Source organism: Chaetodon trifascialis, chromosome 5 (genome assembly GCF_039877785.1).
Source record: "Chaetodon trifascialis isolate fChaTrf1 chromosome 5, fChaTrf1.hap1, whole genome shotgun sequence".
NCBI classification, from domain to species: Eukaryota; Metazoa; Chordata; class Actinopteri; order Chaetodontiformes; family Chaetodontidae; genus Chaetodon; species Chaetodon trifascialis.
The window spans coordinates 16,192,676-16,215,706 of NC_092060.1; the positions used below are offsets into that span (position 1 = coordinate 16,192,676).

Consider the following 23,031-nt stretch of genomic DNA (forward strand, 5'->3'; position numbering starts at 1 on the left):
ACAGTGTTTTAACACCTGACTTGGTGGAGTAAAAATAGAGGCGAGGAAATGAGGAGAGGAGAAAGCAGAGGAGACGAGAGGTGAGGAGAGGACAGGAGGGGTGAGGACAAGGGAGGAGAAGCAAGCAGAGGAGAGGCAAAGTGAGGAGAGGAGAGGATAAGAGGACAGGTGCAGTGAGGAGAGGAGAGGAGAGGAGAGGAGAGGAGAGGAGAGGAGAGGAGAGGAGAGGAGAGGAGAGGAGAGGAGAGGATGATTTAAGAGGAGGGAAGTGATGGACTTAACTTAGTGGATTGAAGCCTCTCAGGAGATAAGAGCACTGTCCTCTTAATAGGATATTGAGTGTGTGTGTGTGGTTACGATGAGGGAGGCATGTAATGTAATAATAAAACATGAATAAGCTTGAGACCAGCAGCTCACTGGTGAGCAGAGTTTAAGTTGGGCCACAGGGACCCATCACTCCACCAGCTAACTGAACCCCTCCAACTAAATTACCGCAGAGAGCAGAGGGACTTCCCAGCCCTCCCCTTCCCTTTGTTCTCCCTCTTGTTTCTCCTTCAACACTTCTCCTCCTCAGCACAGCTTCAGGCAGGTAGGTCGTTAAGAAAGCCCATGTCCTGACTTCCTCACACACGAGGAGTTGAGGCTCCCAATCTCAGGTTTCATACCTCATATTTGGAGGCTTAACCCTGCGTTTTAACTGAAAACAACATGTCCACCAAGCGTTTGGAAGTCCATTCATTTCCTGCAGAGCTGAGCTGAAAAACACGGCTGATGTGGATGGACAACAAGCTTCCCGGCGAAGAAAACATGACTGCAGCTGAACTCCTCCTCTCATAGCTTTGCTTTTATTGATTCTGTCTCCTCTGGCACTCCTGTATGTTTAAGGAACGTCCCTGACTGAAACACTGCAATTATAAATAATACTGAGCAAGTGACAACAGTGCAGGTGTCCTGAAAGCTCATACCTACCTTACTTTGCCAATATTGTTGTGACATGTTGATTCAGCTTTGCTGAACACTCAAGAGACGACTAAATTTGTTCAACCCTGGCAACCAAAAACTAATAACATGAATGTGGATGTCAATAATAATCCACAGTCTGTGATACCGCAGACAGATCCACAGTGCTTCACTTATTTATGTCTTTTTCAGCCACCAGAGTCCACTCTCAGTCTGACTTTCCTTTCCTTCTTGACCAACCACAAAGGACATGACATTGGGAATTTGTGGTTATGCGTGATTTAACGTAGCTGAGAATGAGATGATGAGCAGAGGTCAGTGGCTGCAGATGGGATGACAGTCAGATGAGAAGATGGAGGCCTGGAGAGCATTTTCAAATCATCTTGAGATGATTTTTAGCTGCTGGAAAGACCCCTGATAGCTGACAATCCTCCCAGACATTTGCATAATAGACAGAGAAAAATACTGTTGAGATCAACACAGTGGAGGAGGACAGGAGTCAATAAATAGATGGTAAAATGGGACAGCAGGAAGAGGAGAGGCGGCAGGAGAGAGACAGGGAAGCAGAGGAGTGAAAAGGTGACAGTTGAAGAGAATTGAAATATCATCTATCAAGAAAAAGAAAGAAAAGTACACATAAGCCGAACTATTTACACCATAAATTATTCGACTCAGCAGCTCTTAAACTGTTGTTGGATGTCTTGACGCAATCCGGGCCTTGCTCTTATGGTTGAAAACACACAGATTTATTTTAAAATATGCTTAGCTGAGACACTGAGTAAATGACATTTTATGTGAAAGAAAAGTATAAAGAAAGAGGAAGACGAGTGCGAAGCTTAAACAGAGGCAAATGCAAAAGGAGTCTCACCTTGGAGGAGTAGGTGTGTCCATCAGATCCACACACGGGATTTGACTGCAGTGCCGAGCATAGCCTACATTTCCCATGAGCACCTGCTTCAAGCCTATGCTTGTGGCTTGCACTGCCTTTCCTGGGTTTCCCACTGAGAGAGACAGAGAGAGGGGCGAAACAATGCTTAATTTGCGAGAGTCATGAAAGTGAATTGTGACATTACTCAGGAAGACAAACACAAGGTCTCCTGCACAGAACATTCTTTTTTCTAATGTTCTCTATATAGCATTTTCATGCTGCTTTCACACATTTATGTATGAGAGAAAATTGAAGTGCAGTAATAAGTTTCCATACAGGAATAATATCCAAACTGGCAGAACCAGTTTTCTACTGTGTTTCTGGTTGTCAGGGTCAGCTGAAGCAGTGTGAATCCTGATTGGTCTGTTGAGGCCTTTTCTATAACGAGCGTAATTAAGTTTGATCCAAATTTCGCAGTAATTTTCTGTCTAAGTGCTCTCACTGAACACCCTGCCGCCTCCTGATCCATCAAGCATAGATGAAATAAGAGCCAGAAAGACTCTTTACAGAGAAACTAATGTGACAACAAGAAATGTTGAAAAGTGAACATCAGCAACTGAAGTGTACATCTAAATCTTCACATCTGAAATCAACACCTACAAACTTCTGGGGACATTACAAAGAATTACATTCATTTCCTGGTTCTGTACCCTAACCATAACCATAACCATAACCATAACCGCTCTTTGCCTAAAACAAACCCGTACCCTAACCTTAATCTAAACCTAACCTCAACCCAAGTCTTCACAGTAAAATCTGATGATTTAAATAATGGGGACTTTTGTCCCCATAGGTAGTCCCCACAATGTGACCATGTAAACACATTTATGTCCCCACAATGCCAGTGTGCACACACACTTTCCTACATGACCAACAGGGGACCATGGCTCTACACCAACACAGTGTGGACCACAGTTTCCGGTCATTTTGAAAGAACAAAAACGCATGAGGCATTTTTCTTTTAAGGTCTTTTTTCACAATATGAATGCTAATATACTTTTTTTTTTTAAAGAGGGGACTTGCAACCCTGACTGATGCCAACCTATGAAGTGAAAACAGTCCTATGCAGTGAAACAGACTGTGAACACAAACTAAATAGGTACAAAGACTTTGAAAATGTCTATAAAAAAAAAAGTTGCTCTTGGTTATTTAGAAATGTCACACTCACCAACGGAACCACAGCAGATTAGATATGCACACTGCACTGATAAATAAAACAGTGCTGGCATATCAGGTAAGATGGAGGAATGACGAACCTCAGGTTTATGTTTGAGTTGTTCCCCCTCATCTACCTTATTTAATGCTTCTTGCCATCTCCATCAAGTGCTCTGTGCATAAATGCAGTGGAGCACAAGTATGTGCTCAAGTTATTAGTGTGATTTGAAAGGTGGGATTTACTTGGCCAGGGAAATTAGTATATGCATGACAACTATTCACTGAGACAGACAGAGAGAAGCGCGGACAGATGACCTGTAGACATATTAATCTCAAACAGAAAGTACGGCAGTCATTGCTCTCTTGCTCTCTCTCGCTCCCCCCCCCCCATATCACACTGTGCTTCAACATCCTGCTGAGAGTCTCCATGTTGTTCTAATCTCCAAAGGCTCTGATTTGATGGTACCACAGCCCCCTCACAGCAGGACAGAGGTGAGCATACAAATTTACACCGCAAGCCTTTTTTGAATTACAGCTTCATGCTAATGTAGATGTCCAAACATAATCGCCCAATAAGGGAAGTCAAGAAGTATAATTAATCAGCTATGTCAATTTCAACAAGAGGAAAGCCTGGGATTTTTGGGTTGACAGCTTCTTAGAAGAGGAGAAAATTCACTTGCTTGTGGATTTTACACGTCACAACAGTAATAGCAAAGTGCGTATGATCAGTGAGTAACAATGATGAATCATCTCCTCGATGTAGATGCTGCAACAGTGTACATTAACTGTATTTCTAAACAGCCACTTGCAAATATCTTGAGAGAGAAGTTTGATTTGCCCTCTGAGAGGACACTGAATCTGTGTTATGCTAATTACTGCAACTAATTTAACTTGTAGATAAAATAATATCACGGTTCAGAGCATCAGTTAGTGATGCTGGGGAAACACAGATTTCAGGTGAATAGTTTGACATATTAAGCAGCAAATAGGACGTGTAATTAATGCAATACAAAGAACAGTGTTAAAACCAAGTATCTTAGGAACTAATGACTTGAAGAAATCAATTAAATCCAGGACAGACAAAAACATTCCGATGTCTTGTGGGGGAAATGCTTCTTGAACTGAAAAATTGAAAAACCTTAAAATTGGCAACATAACAAGGTTGAAAACACAAACAAATTGGGTGCTGACAGAGTCCAAAGAGCAAACAGATTCACTGAAATGAATTGGTCTTGAGAATATCTGTCTGTCTGTCTGTCTGTCTGTCTGTCTGTCTGTCTGTGACTGAAGCAGAATGGATTCCTACACAATGTTAACACACAAAACATGAAATACTACATTATTACATGCTTATGCTGGGTGTAATTTGTCTAACCTGCCCTGAAAGTCTATAGCATATTGAAGTTCCACTTTCTGAATCATTTTGAGTTACAGGTCTTTACTTCAACTTATAAATATTTCCATATTTAGGAGAGCAAAGTCTTGCATTAAAGCAATAACAACTCAACCATTTTGTTGTTCATTCTGAATAAACACTAATGGTGTGTTTGGGGCCTACCTGAACCACTTTAAAAACACACTATTGTTTTATCATCTTGACACAATTCTATGAGCATTGCTTAAAAAGGAGCTTAATAAACATGATTTTGACATGAAGACATGTTTCAGTTGTGGAGCAAGTCACATTACTGCTGTTTGCTGTCTCAGAGACCTCATCTGTTAAACATGGTTAAATACAGTGGATTATCATACAACTTGCTCTGTCTGTGATTGGTGTTGACAGGACTTTTTATTATTTGAGTTTCATTTCTTTAGAGGTCAAAAAGGGAGTTCCACCTCTGTCCGGTCTAACTGACCCCAAACATATGTTTTTTCACTATGAGTGAGACTTTTTGGTAGACAAAAATCATCTGTATTTCTTCACTTATGGCCCATATAACATGCAATATATACAACACCGAATAATTCATTATTTTGAGTATAGTTTGTGTATTTCTGTATTTTGTCACTTTGTCAACTGTGCAAGCACATTTTGTACCAAAGTGATGAATTTCTACCTCAATGCTTTTCTAGCTATTGCGTTTAAATGAGGTGAGCGGAATAGAAAAAAACATTTAGGTAGAAAATTATTTGATTTATTAACATTAATTTTGCACACGCATCAGTGGGTTCTGTGAGAGCAAAACGATGAGAAAGTGAACAGCTTTACAATTTGCCTCTCATTCACCAATTCACAAACACGTACTCGCACACCGATGGCCGCAAGCTACCATGTAAAGTGCTGGCCTGATCATCAGGAGCGGTTTGGGGTCTTGTGTCTTGCCTGAGGACACTTGACATGTGGACAGGAGGAGCTATGGAACAAATTGCTCACCCTGTGATTAGTGAACAGCCTGCTCTACAAGCTGAACCGAAGCTGCCTGAAACAGCAGGACGTCACATTACTGGTTCTTACCTGTGACTTTGCTGCTTGCGATTGGTGCAGATGGCTGTTTGGTAGTCATGACTGACACACACCTTGTGCGGAGGGCAGCGGACCTTCAGACAGGGGTCCTTGGTGACATCTGGACCTATGGAGAGACATCACGGATAAACTTAATCTCTGAACAGCAAAAATAAGTCAGTGGAAACATGCAGAGAAGCAGAATCAGCACACTGTATTGCTTAAGTTGAAAGTTGATGCAGCAAAGCATCGAGCTGTTCTTTTGGTTTTCTAGCTGGCAGATTCTTACGTTCTACTAACTGAAGCAGGCAGAAAAATAATGAGTTGGAGAAAAAAGACAGAGAAGAAGAATGGTAAAAGGTATGAAGTAAACGTCAAGTTTTCCGCAGTGTGAGCTGCTTAATGAGGACTATTCTCTCTGAGCGTCGACCCCATCTTCTTCCAAATCAATCTCCCCACTGACATTATCGCTGTGGCAGCCAGGCACAGCTGGCTGGTGTCCAGGGTGACAAAAGATCAAAGCAGCTCATTGACTCTGACCATTGTGTCATTTCACACTAGGCTAACAGCACAAACCCACTTTCATTTGACAGACAGAAGTAAAGAGAAAAAACAGGAGGCAGAGGAGGTGAAAAAGACTCTGTGGCAGTAAAAGAGAGACAAGAGCTTTTTCACTAGCAAGGACCATACCACAACAATGTGAGCTGAACAGTTTAATGAAATCAGGAAGTTTGAGATGAGGATGGCTGAACGGATGTGAGGAAGGAGATGAGGGAGGGAGTTGTGCATTTAGCCCAGTCTGGGATGGATCTATTGAATTCCAGGGAGAAGGAGATTCAATATGAGGGATCCATCGCAGCACTTGAGTTGCCCGAACCAATTATGGGCCTCCAAAAGAATTAATAGATGGAAATGGAGCTGAGATAAGCATGAGCTTGACTGAGATCACTGCAGCTGTTACAAATGTAGGAGCGATAGGCCTGAGACTGACATAGCCTTGGCCTTGAATGGTTTGATCTGAGGTGGTCAGATTGGCTGCTGTGGAAGCTGCATCAATGTCGAAGGAATAGATGGAAGAAGAAGAAGAAGAAGAAGAAGAAGAAGAAGAAGAAGAAGCAGAATCCAGTGGCCAGCCTCTCTGTTTCAATAAGAGAGAGTGGATCTTGAGGTGGAGCACACAGAATTGTTGGAAATAAATGTTGTAGTTTGTTTGTGTCTTGGATGGAGCAAAACTCAGGGTGCAGTGATGGTGCCATTGCAGAAATGGGAAAACTTGTATTGGTGGAATATTTAAGGTTGAGGTGTGGCCCGTACCTAAGTTAATTAGTTCCCCTCATTGGTACAAATGAAGCGAGACACATGCCAACATCAGGCAGATGACCGGTGGTCATGGTAACACTGTCAATCACGAAGGCTGTACCAGATAAGTGTTGAAGAAAGATGAAAGCACTTAAAATGAACGCAACTCACAGAAAAGACAAAGCTAATAAAGTGGGATCAAAGACAAAGTGGATCTGAAGCACATACAGACACCACATGCACTCACCGTGGTGAACAAACTAAAAATGATTTTAAATCCCAAGTTAATTAAGACGCTCAGAGTGTACAGATCAAAGCGTTATGTACCAGTCATTAGCATGTGGCTGTGAACATCATACAACGTGAGTGGCCTTGTCTCCATTAGGAGCCTAATGGGTTGTGTTTGAGCCACAGCTGGTGTCTGCTGTGAACATCAACTAGTTTCTGACCTAATCACACACTGCACTGCTGTTTACATGCTGGTTTATCAGAGTTTAATCAGCCACAGACTCAGACGCGATGGCGGTTTTCTTGTCTCCTCTTAAAGTAACACTGTAATCTTAACAGCCATCTATACGAATGAATGAACACCATATCAAATCTGAACATGCATAACTCTGAACATATCTTAAGCTGTCAAAGGATATGGGAGAGCTTTCTTTATCATTGAGGTATAAGAGTGAACACACATAATAAAGATGGTGAAGCTTAGATAGAAGGGAAGAGATTCATAGTACACTGCACACATTTGTCATAACTTAGCAGCAGACTGTACAATCTAAAACACATACACAGATACCAAAACACATTAACCAGTCTGTGTGCCCTCTTATATTCCTCAGAATGCAGGGCGATGATATGTCAACCTTCCTCCTGATAGCTGTCTGCTCTGCTGCATGTTTCCATCGCCTGCTTATTTGGGCCTGTCCTCACCTCCATCTATCAGTGCTGGAGGAAACCCATCTTATTTCACTTCACTGCAAAATGACTTTATCACCGTGAGGAAATGAGAGATGAAGGGAGAGAGGAGAGAGGGAGTGAGGAAGGATGTGGGGGAGAAGGGAAGGCTCGTATCTGGTTAACAGAGGATTGGAGGACAATTTAGGATTAGCGCGTGACCTCCACTCTCAGACAAATTGGAAATCAGACGCACACATACAAATGAGCGAGTCAGTTTATCCACCTACACACACTAATACACAAAGCATCACATGTAGATGATTACGCAGATAAAACTTTCTCATACACGGCAAAAAGTTAACTCAGAGAGACAATGATGCTCTGAATGTGAAATCATTTTCAGCTGATGTGATCTGAATGGTTATGGTATATATATAGAGAGATAAATAGCGAGGACGGGCGAGGAGAGAAAAGACAAGCAAAGAGGAAAGGCCAGGAGACGGAGTGAGGAGATGAAAAATAAAGGGAAGGAGAAAAGAAGAGAAAGGAGAGGAAGGGAAACGAAAGGAAAGGAAAGGAAATGAAAGGAGAAAATGACAGCGTGAGGAGGGGGACGAGGAGGAGGAGGAGGCAGGGAAGAGAAGCCAATAGAAGAGTGTAGGGTAAAAGAGTTTTATCCATCTATTTAAAGCTTGAGTGAGCAGCATTGGCAGTTAAACCAGCCAATCAATTGTAATGCAGGAGCACTGCAGCACCCTCTCTTTTACTTTCCTCAATACAAGTCTCTCATCTCTTTTTATTCCCCTCTCTTCTTTCTAATCTTAAGTATGACTTTATTCTCATCCGTGTGTGTGAATAAGTCAATATGCGTGAGCAATATAACTTGACATGCTTTACTGCATATCTATTCACTCCAAAGTGCCAAGTAAAACTCCTTTTCACACTCTAAACGACATTTTTACCTTGAAAATGTTATTGATTTATGTAAATGAACAAGGTTGTCTGCTGCTGATAAGACGTTGCCAAATGAACATGTGTAAAGGATTTGTGCCTGCTTGTGTGCGTGAAGTGAGTATTATGATTCTTCATCAGACACTGCTGAATAGAGAAACTGGGAAGGCACAGTACTTTGAAAGCGGGAGATGATAAGGGAGGAAAAAACAAGGAGAAGGAAGCTGTGTGTGTATTCTCTGTAATGTCACAGTTACAGTTTGAGAGCAAGAGCAACAGTTCTGCACATAGACACCAATAGCAGTTTGTCTAGCCACTGTCCTTGGCCATATGTAAGGTTGACAGATGACCCATGGGTGCTGGGTTACCAGTCTGTAGGGGTGAGACAGATGGAAGAGTTGGCAGAGCTGTAGCTGAGGGTTGCAAGGGGACAAGACAACAGCAGATCATTAACAAATGAACACAAATGTCTCCTCTGACTGAATTTAAGTTGGGCATATTTACAGTCTGAATCTGACACAGTTTAGTGCTGGTTGTCATTTTCAAAGATTTGTTTGGATATAAAAAACAAAATCTTTAAATGAATGTTTAAATGAGCCAATGCCTTTCTAACAAATGGTCATAGTTAACAGTTCTTCATCTTTAATGAAGCTCTAAAAGAATCTGAGCAGCGATGAGGATTTTGCTTGAAGAACTAATTCCCTAACACATACGTGAACATCAAATCTTAAGTTGACAACACCAAAAACTTAACACAAGCATGTGCATTTACTGCTAGAACCATCTGACTTCATTGGACTGGAACGTGATGCGAGCAGGGACATGTCACATTTTGCATAATTTTATGCAGCCGTTGGTCTTTGGTTGCCAGGACTCTAACTTGGCCTCTGGTGGACTCTCAAAGAGTGATCCAGGACCACCATTTGTGCCTGGCGACCAGCGATTTTACCATGTGTCGGTCACAGTTTACAACCTTCATCTGCACAGCATAAAGAGGGAATGAACAGGAGGTTGGGGTGGTGAAGGCCACTGTGGCAGCAAGCAGTGTTAATGGTGATAACAGAGTGATAGTGAGGGCAACCCTCAGCCAAGCAGCTAATGCTAAGTTTGAGTATCTACAGCTGTAATGACCTTTTTTTCTACTGTACATTTAAATTAAAGCTGTGGTCATCTGACAGCTGCGTTAGGATTGAAATGTGCTCGTACAATCTGACTTCCAAAATCTGTTTACATGGACACCTCACGGCTGCTGTACATTTCACTGCTGTGTTGCTGCATGCTTTGAAAGCTCTGTTGTTGCTGCAAGCCCAGCATCAACCCAGCTACCATCTGGTCAGATCTGCTTTTATATACTGGGGGGGAATCAATATACTCCTTGGTTGGTAGCTCATGCTCAGCGAGCACAGCAAGTACATAAAAGAAAATATATTCCCTGCTGAAATCAAAAGATGTGCTCCATCTTACAAAAAAAAAACTTCATCTGACTGAACATGGGGATCAAAGTTATCTTCAACAACAAGCTCATGTGATATGATGTCCACCTCTACATATGTGTACATATGTAGATATATATGATCCATAAGCGCTGTGTATACATGTGAATGAATATGTGAATGCTCACCATCGTAATTATGTCAGCAACTGTACCTTTCTTCCTCTGTGTTTGCAGGTTTGGTGGTGTTACAATAAAACCACCACCATTCTGCTCTTGCTTTTACCACAATTACAGCACTCTCTTGTGAATCGTTACACATCCACTTCCTCACCTGTAGATGAAGTATGTTCTAAACTGACTTCCATTACCTCCCTCCCTCCCTCCCTCCCTCCCTCCCTCCCTGTCCACAGCTCAGAGCCTGCAGGGACCCACAGGGCAAACAGCCATGTATAGGAGGGCTAGAAACATACTGGTGGCGTAAGAAAATTAAGATCCCCATTCTTATTCAGCTTAGCGCTTCGCTATATCAAAGTTCACTAAAAGATATGATTTTCATGACATTAAACAACAGCAGTTGTTTCTTTCCTGAGGCAGTAGTCAGGAGTGTAAATGTTTCAAACACTGGATATTTGCTTATGGAATCAAAACTCATGACACATTAACTGATTTATACATTTGACCTGCCAGTGTCAGAAAATACCCATGGGTAGCTTTTTTTTTCTTCTTGTTCTATCATATGTTAGACTGCATGTCCAACAATATGTCTCTACTGAGGAAAGCTTTAGTGAAGACTCATGAACAACAGCACCCAACAAACACAAGTAATTATTTGGGGTAATTGCAGACACAGTAGACAGTCATTAAATCACAATCAGTGCTTCATGACATCCTTGTTAAAATGGATATTTTTGCTGTAGGAAAACTTTCGTGTGCAATACCTTGCAATACACAAGGTCATGGTTTTGATCCATGCCTTCACATGGAAAATGCAGAATCAGTCTACAGTGACTGAAACACTGTTAAGTGCATTAGTGTGTCAGTGTTGCTGTATCATTGCACCATTATTTATTAAGGCAAGCTGCAAGAATGGCAGTTTATTGTCTACAGTGTACAAAGAAACTACTCCAAAGCTACTGTATGATCCAACCCTGAACATACCTTCCAGCCATTTAATTGCTGCAACACTTCCAAGTGGATTCCTGGCAGAAAAGCACATTGCACTGGAAGCTGTAAAATTTTATTACGATTAAAGTTGACAGTAATTTGCCCCACTCATCCAGTTTTTATCTCCTTGAGAATTTTCCTCCCTCTTTTTCCACCCCTAATGTTCCTTAAGAGACAGGAAACTGTGGCTAAAGAAGAGAGGGGTAAGATAAAACACTCTTGCAGTGTCCTCTAATACTGGATGGACGCCAGAATGGAGGGCAGCGATTGGATAATAAAGATAGTCAGAGTCCAATAGAAGAGGCCACATCACCAACAAGCCCTGTCAAAGAGCCGAGGGTGACCTCAAATTAATTGCTGCTGAGCCGGACACGGGCCAATGGGATGGCTTGTAATCTGTGAGCACTGGGTGTGTGCGTGCTTCTTTATTGACACTGTGCTCCATCACTCTCGATTGTTTGCTCTCCCCAGATCCTGTTTCTAATAGCAAATAAACAAATTTGAAATTAAATAAACAACAGCTTCAACAACCATTCCCAAAGGACAAATTCTTGACTGTTATTAGAAAAATGAGCATCACTTTCAGGCTTTGAGAAACTAATTAAAAAGGTGTTTCGTCTCTTTTACCTGGGGGGCTACTGAGGAAAACAAGAGATAGAGAGAAAGAACAGAAAGACAAACAGATCAGGAGGAGATAAAATCTGATTCTCGCACTGCTTTGTGAACAGTCTGACTGTTTGGCCTATGAGAGGCAGCGGAGCGAAGGATGACAGAGAGAAATGATGGAGGGATGCAAGCACACAGAGGGCCTCTGGGAGGATGCAGTGATTGAACGGACTCACCGTCCATAAAATTAATTATTGAAAACATGGGCAAATCATATTATTGTGGATGTAGCTGAGGAATAGAGAAGATAAAAAGGCTGTTTCAGTTTGAATGTCAGAAGAAGCCACAGTGGCTTATGGGAGAGAGAGAGAGAGAGAGAGAGAGAGAGAGAGAGAGAGAGAGAGAGAGAGAGAGAGAGAGAGAGAGAGAGAGAGAGAGAGAGAGGCTATTGACTATCGCTTACAAACTGAATATTCATCACTGCCACACAACCATTATACACATACAGCACATACACACACTCTTTATTGTGAAAAGCCCTGAAAGAGGATGTTTTGTGAAGCTGTTGCTGGCAGCAAAGCATTTTTAAAGGAATGCTATGAAAGCAAATAATCAAATAGTCTTTGAAGACAACTTCAAAGCAGTGGAGCAAAGATGCATTTAAGGACAGCATGCACAAACATGAGGACGTTAATTTCAAGTGGAAGTTGCTAATTGTCACAGTCTAAATAAAGTTACACATAACCTGTTCTGCTTGAAGTGTGTTTACAATTCTAACCATCATCGTGGAGAACTGGGGGAGCAGAAATAAAATAGATTATGCATGAAATTGGCTTGGTTGGAAGGAACATGCACACACTCAGAGTTGTCTGTCGCGCTACCTGAACATCACTTCAAGAGTCCATCTTTAAGACTAAAGGTGTGCTCAGGCAGACAGCGAGAACTGTCGTGTAAATATGCCAGACCACTTAGCAGTCTGTGTTTGTTTGCCCCAAACAGCCAGACTTTAGCTGTTAGATGGCTATGGTGGACGCACCGACCTTGTGTGTAGAAGTGTGTGTATATTGACAGCTGGAACTACAGGAACTGCACTTATTTCATTTATTTTCTTGCAGTTTCTCTCCTTTGTCCTTTCAGTGTTGCACATTCTTGAAGAAAGGCGTAAAGGCTCGGGATACAAGCACATTTTTCACTCAAGATGAAACATCTATCCTCACACTGTGTCTTTCCATTGATTTTTTTTATTCAACCTGTACTTGAGTTAAATGCTAACACCATCATGTTATCAATGACAATGCTAACATGTTGATGTTTAACAGGAATAAAGTTTACAGTGCAGTTTTCTAATCAAAGTGTTGAACAAATTGAAACCTTCACCTGATGATGGCAATAAATGAAAAATCAGGGATCACCAAGTTAATACAATTCATCCTATCGGGCTCATGGATGTCTTGACCACATTTCATGGTAATCAATCCAACAGTTCCTCAAAACCACAAATACCAACCTCATGGTGGTGGCAGAGGAAAAGTCAGTGGATGAAGATATTAAGATTCATCCTCTGGTGACCTTGAATGCTTGTGGTTGCGCCAATCTATCCAATAGTTAAAAGAGATATTTCAGTCTGGACCACAGCACTACACTGACATTACCATCCACAGCACATCACTATCCTTGGAAAATGTAAAATGTTTCTGATGGTTAATGTTTTAATGCAGAATAAATGGATTCTTCTCTTGTATTAGGATCAAAGTCACTGACAGACGCAAGCTACTACAACTGTATTTTTGGCGAGTTCTTCATGCCAAACTAGAAGTAAATGGTTTCCAGCTGTGCAAGAAGGGAAAGTATTATTTTATTAATATAAGATTTTTTTTCCACTTGTGCAATGTCAAGTGGTCTGTTTTCTTAAGCTTTTTTTTTTTTTAAAGCTGCGTTAGACTCATAACTGACCACACGTCGCTGCCAGACGAGGAGTTTGTGTCAGCTTGACCTTTAGTCAATTTCAGAAGAGGTCACAACGAAAAGACCTTACAGGCTGATTCTCGGGCTCATTGACACACTGTGATCTCCTCCTCATTTTCCTCGGTTCTCTCTCTCTCTCTCTCTCTCTCTCTCTCTCTCTCTCTCTCTCTCTCTCTCTCTCTCTCTAACTCACACACACACACGCACACAAAGGTGGATGACAGATCTGGCCTCTTGCCTCACCTTCAGTGTCAGGGATAATTAAATGTTTTTGTACTGTCCTAGACTGAGGCATTCATTAATCTGATGCTGAAGGGTGTGTGTGTGTGTGTGTGTGTGTGTGTGTGCGTGTGTGTGTGTGTGTGAGAGAGAGGGGTAACTGAGGCAAGGGGAGAAATTTTAGGCTGATTTCTCCCCCCTACCCCTTGCAATTGCAAGAGATATCTGGTCTGGGACCTTGGTTGGTACCAATGTTAGGCCCAAATATATCTATAACTAAATATATCAGTAAATACATCAGTACTTTCCGAGTGCGACCACAATAGCCAGTGAGAGAATGTTCATCGTTAGTCCCTGAGCAGCTGATGGTGTTGTCAGGTAATGGTAACCACAGCTAGCTGTTGACAGATATCAAAACAGACAGAAAATCTCATCTCAAGGTTTGGCTGAAGAATAGACAACCAGTGTGTTTGTTCTTCTGTGTTTCTCTCATACAGACTCATTTAGCTTTCTGCTTTTGTTTTTCTCACTAGCGACTACAGCAAGTCGTTGCACCACATCAGTCTCCATCTTGTTCATATCTGCTTCCCCCATGAGGTCACGTAAGAGGGATCACATGAGGAGGTACACTGCTCCCTCTAGCGCGATAATCTTAGTAATATCCGTAGTGTATGACACGCTATTATTTTCAAATCTTGCAGTGTGTGCATGTTTGAGATTAGAGAGAAGAACATGTGTGGAGTCTCTCCCTCTGCATGTGATACAACCCCATTGCATCAGACGGTTAGGATTTTAAAACTCCTGTAGTCTGAGTCTGGCTTAAGAACAGATCAGAGCCCTGTACCTTCTCTACCTCCATCTGCTCTCCTCTCCTGTTATTGGCCACTTGTGTTCAGTACTTTATTAGTGAAACTGAAAAGTGATGCTGTGTGTCCATTAGATCATCCTTTTGCCTAAAGCATGAAGTGACAACCAGGAGAAAGATCCCACTCTATTCACTTTATCTAAGGTTAAAAACCATTTTCAGTCTCTTTGTTCTTTATGCTTGTTTCTAAAAGACTAAATCCATGTGCTGAACTGAACACATTATGCCCACAGCAAGACTACTCCACCACACAGTGACTCACAGCACTCAGTAGACAAGGGAAGAATGGAGAGTTCATACGATATGTAATGCAAAGTGTCACATTTCGTTCCATTAAAAAGGAAAATGTGGAAGGTTTGTTTGCCCATATAGCACATGAGGGGTCAACAGCAGTGACTCGCTTACATTTCTACATGAGCTACTGAGATTTCTGGCATTTACAATTCACTGTCTGACATGTTCACTATTTTTCAGAACAAATGCGTGCTCAATCAAAAGCATGTGTTTCCATTTAAATCTCTGAATTGCGACGGTTCTCTGAAAACTGAGACGTAGCTCTGCAGTGTTGCAACTGATGCAGGTTTCATCAGAGCTCACATCAAAACAAGAAAACTGTAAATAACTAAAAATAACCGAACCTTCTCCACAGACCCAAATGTCTGCGTTTGAACTGACTCAAATAAATGAGGATGTACTGAGAAAGCGACACTATTTATTCAGGCTGAATCTAACAGGAGCACAATATGGCTGTGGCTCGTTCTGTAGATTATCGAAGCTTTGATACTGTGGATTACTGTATGTTACCATGCATCCTATCTCTCACCGAATTAGATCAAAACACATGTAATTGGTTTTGTAATTACCTAACGAACAGAACACAATGCGTGCATCAGTCATGTTTCAAATTGCATCTGATTTACCAATTGGTTCCCCATTTAGTTTTCCATTTGCCAGCTCTGTTATCATTTAAGCAACACTCTGGAGCCTTGCTGTGAAAGGAGAACGTTCATTGGCTGTCACTTCAACTTGTTTATCTCTGGAAGCGAATACATCTGTTCTGCTATCTTTGAGATGTTACAGGTGTAGCATATATATATATATATATATATATATATATATATATGGCCATGTTTTCAAATTGGCTGGTTGATTTATTTGGTTATTTATGAACCAATATAGTTCTATTTTTGGATTAATTATGTCCATGTGAATGATTTTACTAAATTGGCTTTTTACAGTATCATCAAATTAAATAGCAGTCAAGGAACTGCTTAAGTGAAGAGGTAAATAAGGAAGTCCTCACATCACTGGAATTCCCACACTGCTTCGTTAAACGTACAGTAGATTACTCATGCCTCTGCATGTTCAATTAGCGAGTACAAAAATAAAAGAATCATCAAAAACTGACCAAAAGTAAATTAACTGAATTCATGTTTCATATATTTCACTTCAATTAAATGTATTGTCTGTTCTCGGAGCAATTTTAATGTATTTGGTGTTACCTTTGATAATCCTAAGCAAACAATACTACAGAGAATTTCAGCCCACTACACCCACGTCAGCTTGTTAAATTCTGCTAAGCTGCAAGCAAACACACCAGAACTGGCAGGTATGCTACTGTGTTCAGAGGAGAGAAATCTTAACCCAAGCATATTGCTGCCCACTTGCTAAATCTCAAATTACAATTCTGATATTACCCAACACTAACAGACCATGATGTTAGTACTGAAGCTAACCCTGGAAATAGCTCCATGTTACTGAAGGGGCTAGCTTTGATCATCCAGTGTGCATTAGCCACGCTCTATCAGGTTCAGACGGCGAGCTGTGAGCTTGGTTATCTCTCTTTTCCATACTGACATCTCTGCACACAACCTGAGATAGGATGGAGAACTAATTGTGTTAAACACTGCTGTATTATACCCACTGTTTTACGGGGTTTGCAGCTGAGACAGCAGAGTAGAACAATTTAAACTCAGTATAAAGTGATGCTACAATCTGTTGTGGTACATCAATGCCTAGCTATCAAAGCATTTATTTCTCCTTGAACCTCATAAGGAGAATGAATGATTCGATCTCTCTATTGTAAGACAAAGACATCAGCACTGAGATCACTATAGCCCAACAACCCAGTATATCTGAGCTAAATCAGATTAGCCAAATCAGCTGTGACAACATGAACAGGATGGCTGCAGTCTCAACCGGCTTTTGGCTACATGTTACTTCTTCCATTCCCTAAAAAAACCTCTCTTCCATAATGAATATGATGTTGTCCAAACTCACCATCCTGTACTGTCTTCTTGGCTGAGCTAGAGTGAGCTGTAGCTGCTGGGTCTCCATATCTGCCAGGTTCGGCCTCTCGCTCTAAAAAACAAGCCAGAAAAAGAAATCATACTGAATATTGAGCTCATGCATGCTTTAAGGAATAGTTCAAATTTTGGTGAAATATTGTTCTTTGCGATTGAAGAGAGGATTGATGCCACCATTATGTCTGTAAGTGTATTAATAGAGCTGGGGGCAGGGGTCAATTAGCTTAGCATAGCGTAAAGGTACCCTCGCTCTTTCCAAAGCTAAAAAAATGCTCCTATACCTGGATATTTAAAGCTCTATAATTATTATCTATCTATACTATTATTATCTATAATTTATTTCATCTGTAGACAAAAACAAATACAAAAACTACAACGTAATGTCTGGTGGTTGCTTGCCACCAATGTACTCAGCTGTTGTTTGTCGAGAAAATTGCTACGTTAAAACTCCCCTAAAACTTCAAGCTGTTGTTTTCTACTCACTTTCATTTTTGTATGGATTAAATCAATTAGGCAAATCTTAATAACCACGCTGTAGAGCTCGGTTCATTTTGATCTTTGGAGAGAGCTAGCTAGGCTAGGCGTTTCACTCTGCTTCCTGTCTTACGCTAAGCTAGGCTAATCGCCTCCAGGCTCACCGTATATCTGTTCACATGTGAATGGTATTAACTGTCTCATCTAACTCTTGGGAAGTAATCAAAAAAGACTATTTCTGAAAATGTTGTTGTTTTCAGGTCCCCAACTTCAAAGTCCAAATCAACTAGAGCTGTGTTTTGATATAATGCTTTTAATCTCCTCAAAGATATTGTGAAATCCCAAACCAGACTCGGTGGTGCTGCGAAGTGACACTAACACAATTTTGCCTGTCTGAAAGGAATAATCACCGCAGCATCATTACCGCACACAAAAACAACTTGACTCAGCCACGGGAAAGCAAAGTAAAGTACGTATCCATCTCGATACAAAAACACTAATCCATCCTGTCTCTTACACACACACACGAACACGCACATGCACACATGCACACACACACACACACACACACACACACACACACACACACACACACACACACACACACACACACACACACACACACACACACACACACATAATGCAGCACAACATCCACTATGGAAGCAGGCCAGTGGTGGCAGAGCCTTGGGGAGGGAGCAGAGCAGCCAAACACTGAGGTACAGGAAGTTTGTCATGTCTGACTGTAGGCTGTGACATTAACACCCTGAGATGATTAACTCCCAAACTCACCCATCGCCTGTATTTATTAGCCAGAAAGGCTTTTCGGCAAAGGCTGACCATGGACTGTGTATAATGACCAGGAAAAAGTCAGGAGATGTGTGTGTGTGTGTGTGTGTGGAGGCAAAAAAGTTCATTGAACTTTGTTTTTTTTTTGTCAATATGCCCTCTATTCATTATTCTTCCTCTCTTTTCTTTTTCTCCTGTTTGCCAGACCTCTCTTCTCCTCATTATTGGATGACTTTCTTATCGCTGAGTGATCCTCTCTGCACGCAATCTCTCTCAAGTGCTCTCTGTAGGCCTGGTGTCTGTGTATCTTTGTATCTCCCCCTTCCTGCCTCCCTCGAGACTCTCTGATGCCACTGTCACTTTCACATGCTGGCATTTGGCCTGAGGGCTTCTGCTATGATCGCTAGCAACGGCTGTCTGTTCACATCCTCTGAATTTTATTTATCCTAATTTACGATGATCATTGGCGGCTCCGTTCGCTACAGGGCACACAGGGCAGAATCAAGACACACACAACTACACACACATTCAATTTTCCCTCTTTGTGATCTACTGTTGTGTGAATCTCCCCTTGAAAACGGTCTGTTCAGCACTGTTCACACACTGCTACTCCACTGATTCACAGCTTCATTTTGCTTTGAGTTTGTTGTTGGTTTTGGCTCTGCCTTTCTAGACTAGTGCAGTAACAATTCACAGTACTCTGTCTGCCAACACTGACTCTTTCTTAATCATCATTTCTCTTGACTACTAGTTCCTCATTGCCTCTTCTTCCATACCATTGCTTCTTTTGCTGCGTTCACCTGTGTTGCTGATATGATTGCCTTCATCTGTTCATTAAATTAACAATACCCTTGGGGTGACTGTATGTTTCCTTTCTCTGCGTCTCAGCAGGCTCCAGGTATCATTGATTACTGCTTGTGTGTGTGTGTGTGTGTGTGTGTGTGTGTGTGTGTGTGACTGGTTAATTTACTGCCTTTGCCTGAAATCACTGTAGCATGTACATGTGCGTTTTAGCTGATAGTCCCATTTATGTGTTAAGACTCAACACTGCGAGCGCTCACCCCTCTGAAAGAGCGAGATAAGAGCTGAGCCGAGGGTCGTGGATATTGAGTCACTTTTTATGATGTGGCCAACAAGCCATTAAAATCAGAGTGGTAAACAATGTTTAAAGAACGCCTGGAGAGCGAGCTACAAGCCCTTAGCACATTACAGTGAAATGAGATATTTGTTCTTGCTCCAGCTCACACTCCATTTAATACACAGACCTGAGGTGATCACTGTTGTTTGTTGTCCTATCTGTCTCTTTTCTTATCAGTTTCTCTCTTTCAGATTCTTTTAGCTCCTCCAGGCGCAGATCAAAGATGGTTATATGAGAATGTATTAAGAAGCAGTGACAGAGTTAAGGGAGATTAAAGACGGACCAATGAGAAATGGGACCAGACAGACAGCATATCTTCAGAGAGCGACTGGCTTAGCGAGTTGGAGAAATAGCTGATGAAATATATAACAACGCCGAACACTCTGCTGGGAAAACACAATGTCACGTCTAATCAGGCTGATTGGCAATTTGGAAGCTCCAGATTTTCGAGGCTTTGTTTGTGGCTGCTGCTGCCAAACCAGAGTGCATCACAAACGACTTGACTTTGTGCTGCCAAAACGGTTGCCATAGCAACCACGTATTCACTATGTGATCTAATTAGGCAAACATACAGGAGTAGTAAACACCTGAAGATTAAAATAGTGAACTTAACTTGTCCTCTGTCTGTCTTTGTCCGTATAATGTCCTCTCGGTTATGTCCCTGTGCCAGTTTCACTCTCCTGTGCTGCTCTGGACTGGCTGTGATAATGGGGCATGGGCTGCCATTTGTAATCCTCCCTTTGACTCTGCTCTCTAGATAATGCATTGCAATCACAGCCTCACAAATCTGGTGGGCATGCCCATATACAAGAACCCAGAATGAAATAGCCAGAATACTGATTCTAACATTGGTCTTGCTGACAGTACAACTGTTATCTGCTGCCAAAGAGTCTTTGTCCCTTCTCGTCTCTCTGTCTCTCTGCTTGGGCTTAAAGGTCTTTTCGGGGAATCTCTCCAAACAGTACAGATGGGACCAAGCGGCAAATAATGCAGATGTAGAAACCAGTAATAAATCAAATTCAGAGTCTGAGTTCGGAAGAAGGCTGAGCTGACCTGGAGACGTGGCTGTGGCATGGTGAGAGAAACAGCTGGTTCTCAGTAAAAGAAGTAAAATCAGTTTTTCGATTAATGCAAAGCGTGTGGTAATATTGTCAACAACAGACTTCAGCTCGTGTGAGCGAGTGTATGAGACTGTTTGACAGCAGGTATTTCTGCCTCCTTGTAAATGAGAAAAGTAAAAGTAAATGTCAGGACATGGCTGATACTTTAATGACTACAAGGCAGCCACTCTCGCTCCAGATTGCTGCAGTCAGTCACAGGTGGGCGGAGAGCGAAAGCAACAACCAAAGTGTGTGTTTGTGTGTGTTCCTGTGTGTTTATGAGCTCACTGTGTGTACTGTATGGACAAAAACAACTAATGTGGGTGCCTGTGCTTGTATTCCTCTGCCTGGTTATGATGGACAAAACTTGCAAGACAGTGGATTCTGCCTCAGCAGTGACACTCATTTTAATTCAGTTGTCAGCAAAGTCGGGTCAGCTTGGGAAGGAAACTCCATCCACTGATGAGCAGTTGAGAGATCCACAAAAAGTAAGCGGACCCTGCGTTCAGATAATTTAAAAAAATGTTTTTCAAAAGCATTCAGACAAGTTTCCTGTAGTTTTAGTGACATCCCCTCATTGAAGATCCCATATTTGTAAAAACACAAACAGCTTAAACTCCTCTTACTCAACAGTATACTGTGTGTAGGAGCCAAAATGTATGGTTTCCTTTTGAGTGTGATTTATTTTTTGTCCACTGGGTGGCACATGTTAATTAGCGATTCACCTTGTATATAGCTAGGAACTATGTGTTGCTGGTTAGGTGTGCTACCCGGAAGTGCAAAGGGTTTTGACCGCTACGCTAGCGCTATGCTAACGCTACTCTATGCTTCGCTATGCTACACGCTGAACGCTAATAGCAAACGCTGTGCACTGTGCTTTCTCATGACTCATGTGGAATAAATGGATTACTGTTGATTGATAAGACCGTTTACAAGTGTTTTTCTTAGAGCACAATACGTCAATAGAGTAGTTAGCCAGTAACTTCAGGTAACATCTAGCGCGTCAGCCTAGCCACCACCCGCGTCAGTGACACCTCAGTAGTTCCGTATCAGAACAGAACTCCTTTAATACTGTGTGTTTCATTCTATTTCAGAAAAAGATAATAATCATTTAAAAAAAGCATTATTTTGCTCTTTAATCTTCAATATTTCTGTTTTTAGCAGCTTTAAGCGAACATCATTTCCAATAATCCCTAGACCACCGTCGGTTAAACATCACATTTGACACTAAAGATGGCTCCCTGGGTGAATCGAGGGCTGTGTTTAGCTCTGTAATAACAGCAGGACAGAGAGGACCAGACGCTGCAGGTGTTTTTGGACAGCAGAGAATACAAATAGAAAGTTGGAACGATGACATTAGAAAAGCTTGTTGAAGTTTACTGATAGGGAAAATCAAGTGCCCACGCTGTGGTGCTGGTACGTTTTCACAGTAGCTGTCAGTTTCGTATGTTCACAAAGTACTCCTTGTTTAAATGAAATGTTTAAAGAGCTGTAGCAGATGCTACAGTCTATGAGTATGAACAATAAACCCCAGGAACATGCTTATTTTTTTCAGATGACAGAAACGCTGAGTGAGACTGCATTGTGATGCAGAAGCTCGTGGAACTGCAGCTGGCGTCAAGACTGCAGCTCTCCACAGTAAAACTTTGACCCTTTTCCACATGACAAAACTTCCCACTCGCTGGTCCTGGCTCAGCTTTGGGCAGTGTGTTGGCACACCATGAACATATGAAGCCCTGATCTGAGTACAGCAGATGTCTGTTTAATCACACCCACGGGGCGAGCTGGGTTTTCTGGGACACAGGCCAGTGTCACCCACACACACACCTACCTCCTTACAGAGCTATAGAATTCAGCATTAAGCACAACATGTATAAGAGGCCCAGCAGGTACCTATCGATAGGCAGGTGAATGAGCTGTCACCATGGAAACAAGTTCATGTGGCATTGTGAAGGATTCTCAGATGTGTCCTCAAGCATGATGGAGACAAGAAGGGCTGTGACATTTAAGTGCGGTGTGTAATTTCTGGTATTGTGTTTAATTTAATCACTGTTCTCCTGTGCTTTAACACCAGACTCCAAAGGAGCCATGTTTGATATACAGATTAATGTTTGCATTTCTCATCTCTCTGAATGGTACTGTTTCAAAAAGTTTATTAAAGTAAAGGCAAAGCAAACTTCACAGTGCTGAAGTATAAATATTATTACTCTATTCATAATTAGTCTATATTATTCATTAATCTGCTTTAAAAGTTGAAATTTGCCTAACACTTATTAAGGTACACATATTCACCATTAAGTGGCTGATTATTAGTATGCATATTGACTTATTAGC

At 41.6% G+C, this 23,031-nt stretch overlaps 1 protein-coding gene across 6 annotated transcripts in view; it reads right to left on the minus strand.

The window, feature by feature from the left end:
* The window catches only part of spock1 (SPARC (osteonectin), cwcv and kazal like domains proteoglycan 1), a 105,547-nt gene that overhangs the window by 19,688 nt on the left and 62,828 nt on the right, over positions 1–23,031 (minus strand). For 3 of the 6 annotated variants that reach the window (XM_070962319.1, XM_070962321.1, XM_070962320.1), the window contains exons 4-6: positions 17,171–17,251; positions 5,499–5,613; positions 1,829–1,961 (exon numbers count right to left, since the gene is read on the minus strand). In XM_070962319.1, the coding sequence (XP_070818420.1) occupies positions 1,829–1,961; positions 5,499–5,613; positions 17,171–17,251 (329 nt within the window). The remainder of the gene's footprint in view (positions 1–1,828; positions 1,962–5,498; positions 5,614–17,170; positions 17,252–23,031) is intronic. The other 3 variants (XM_070962323.1, XM_070962324.1, XM_070962322.1) reach the window with 1 other exon arrangement.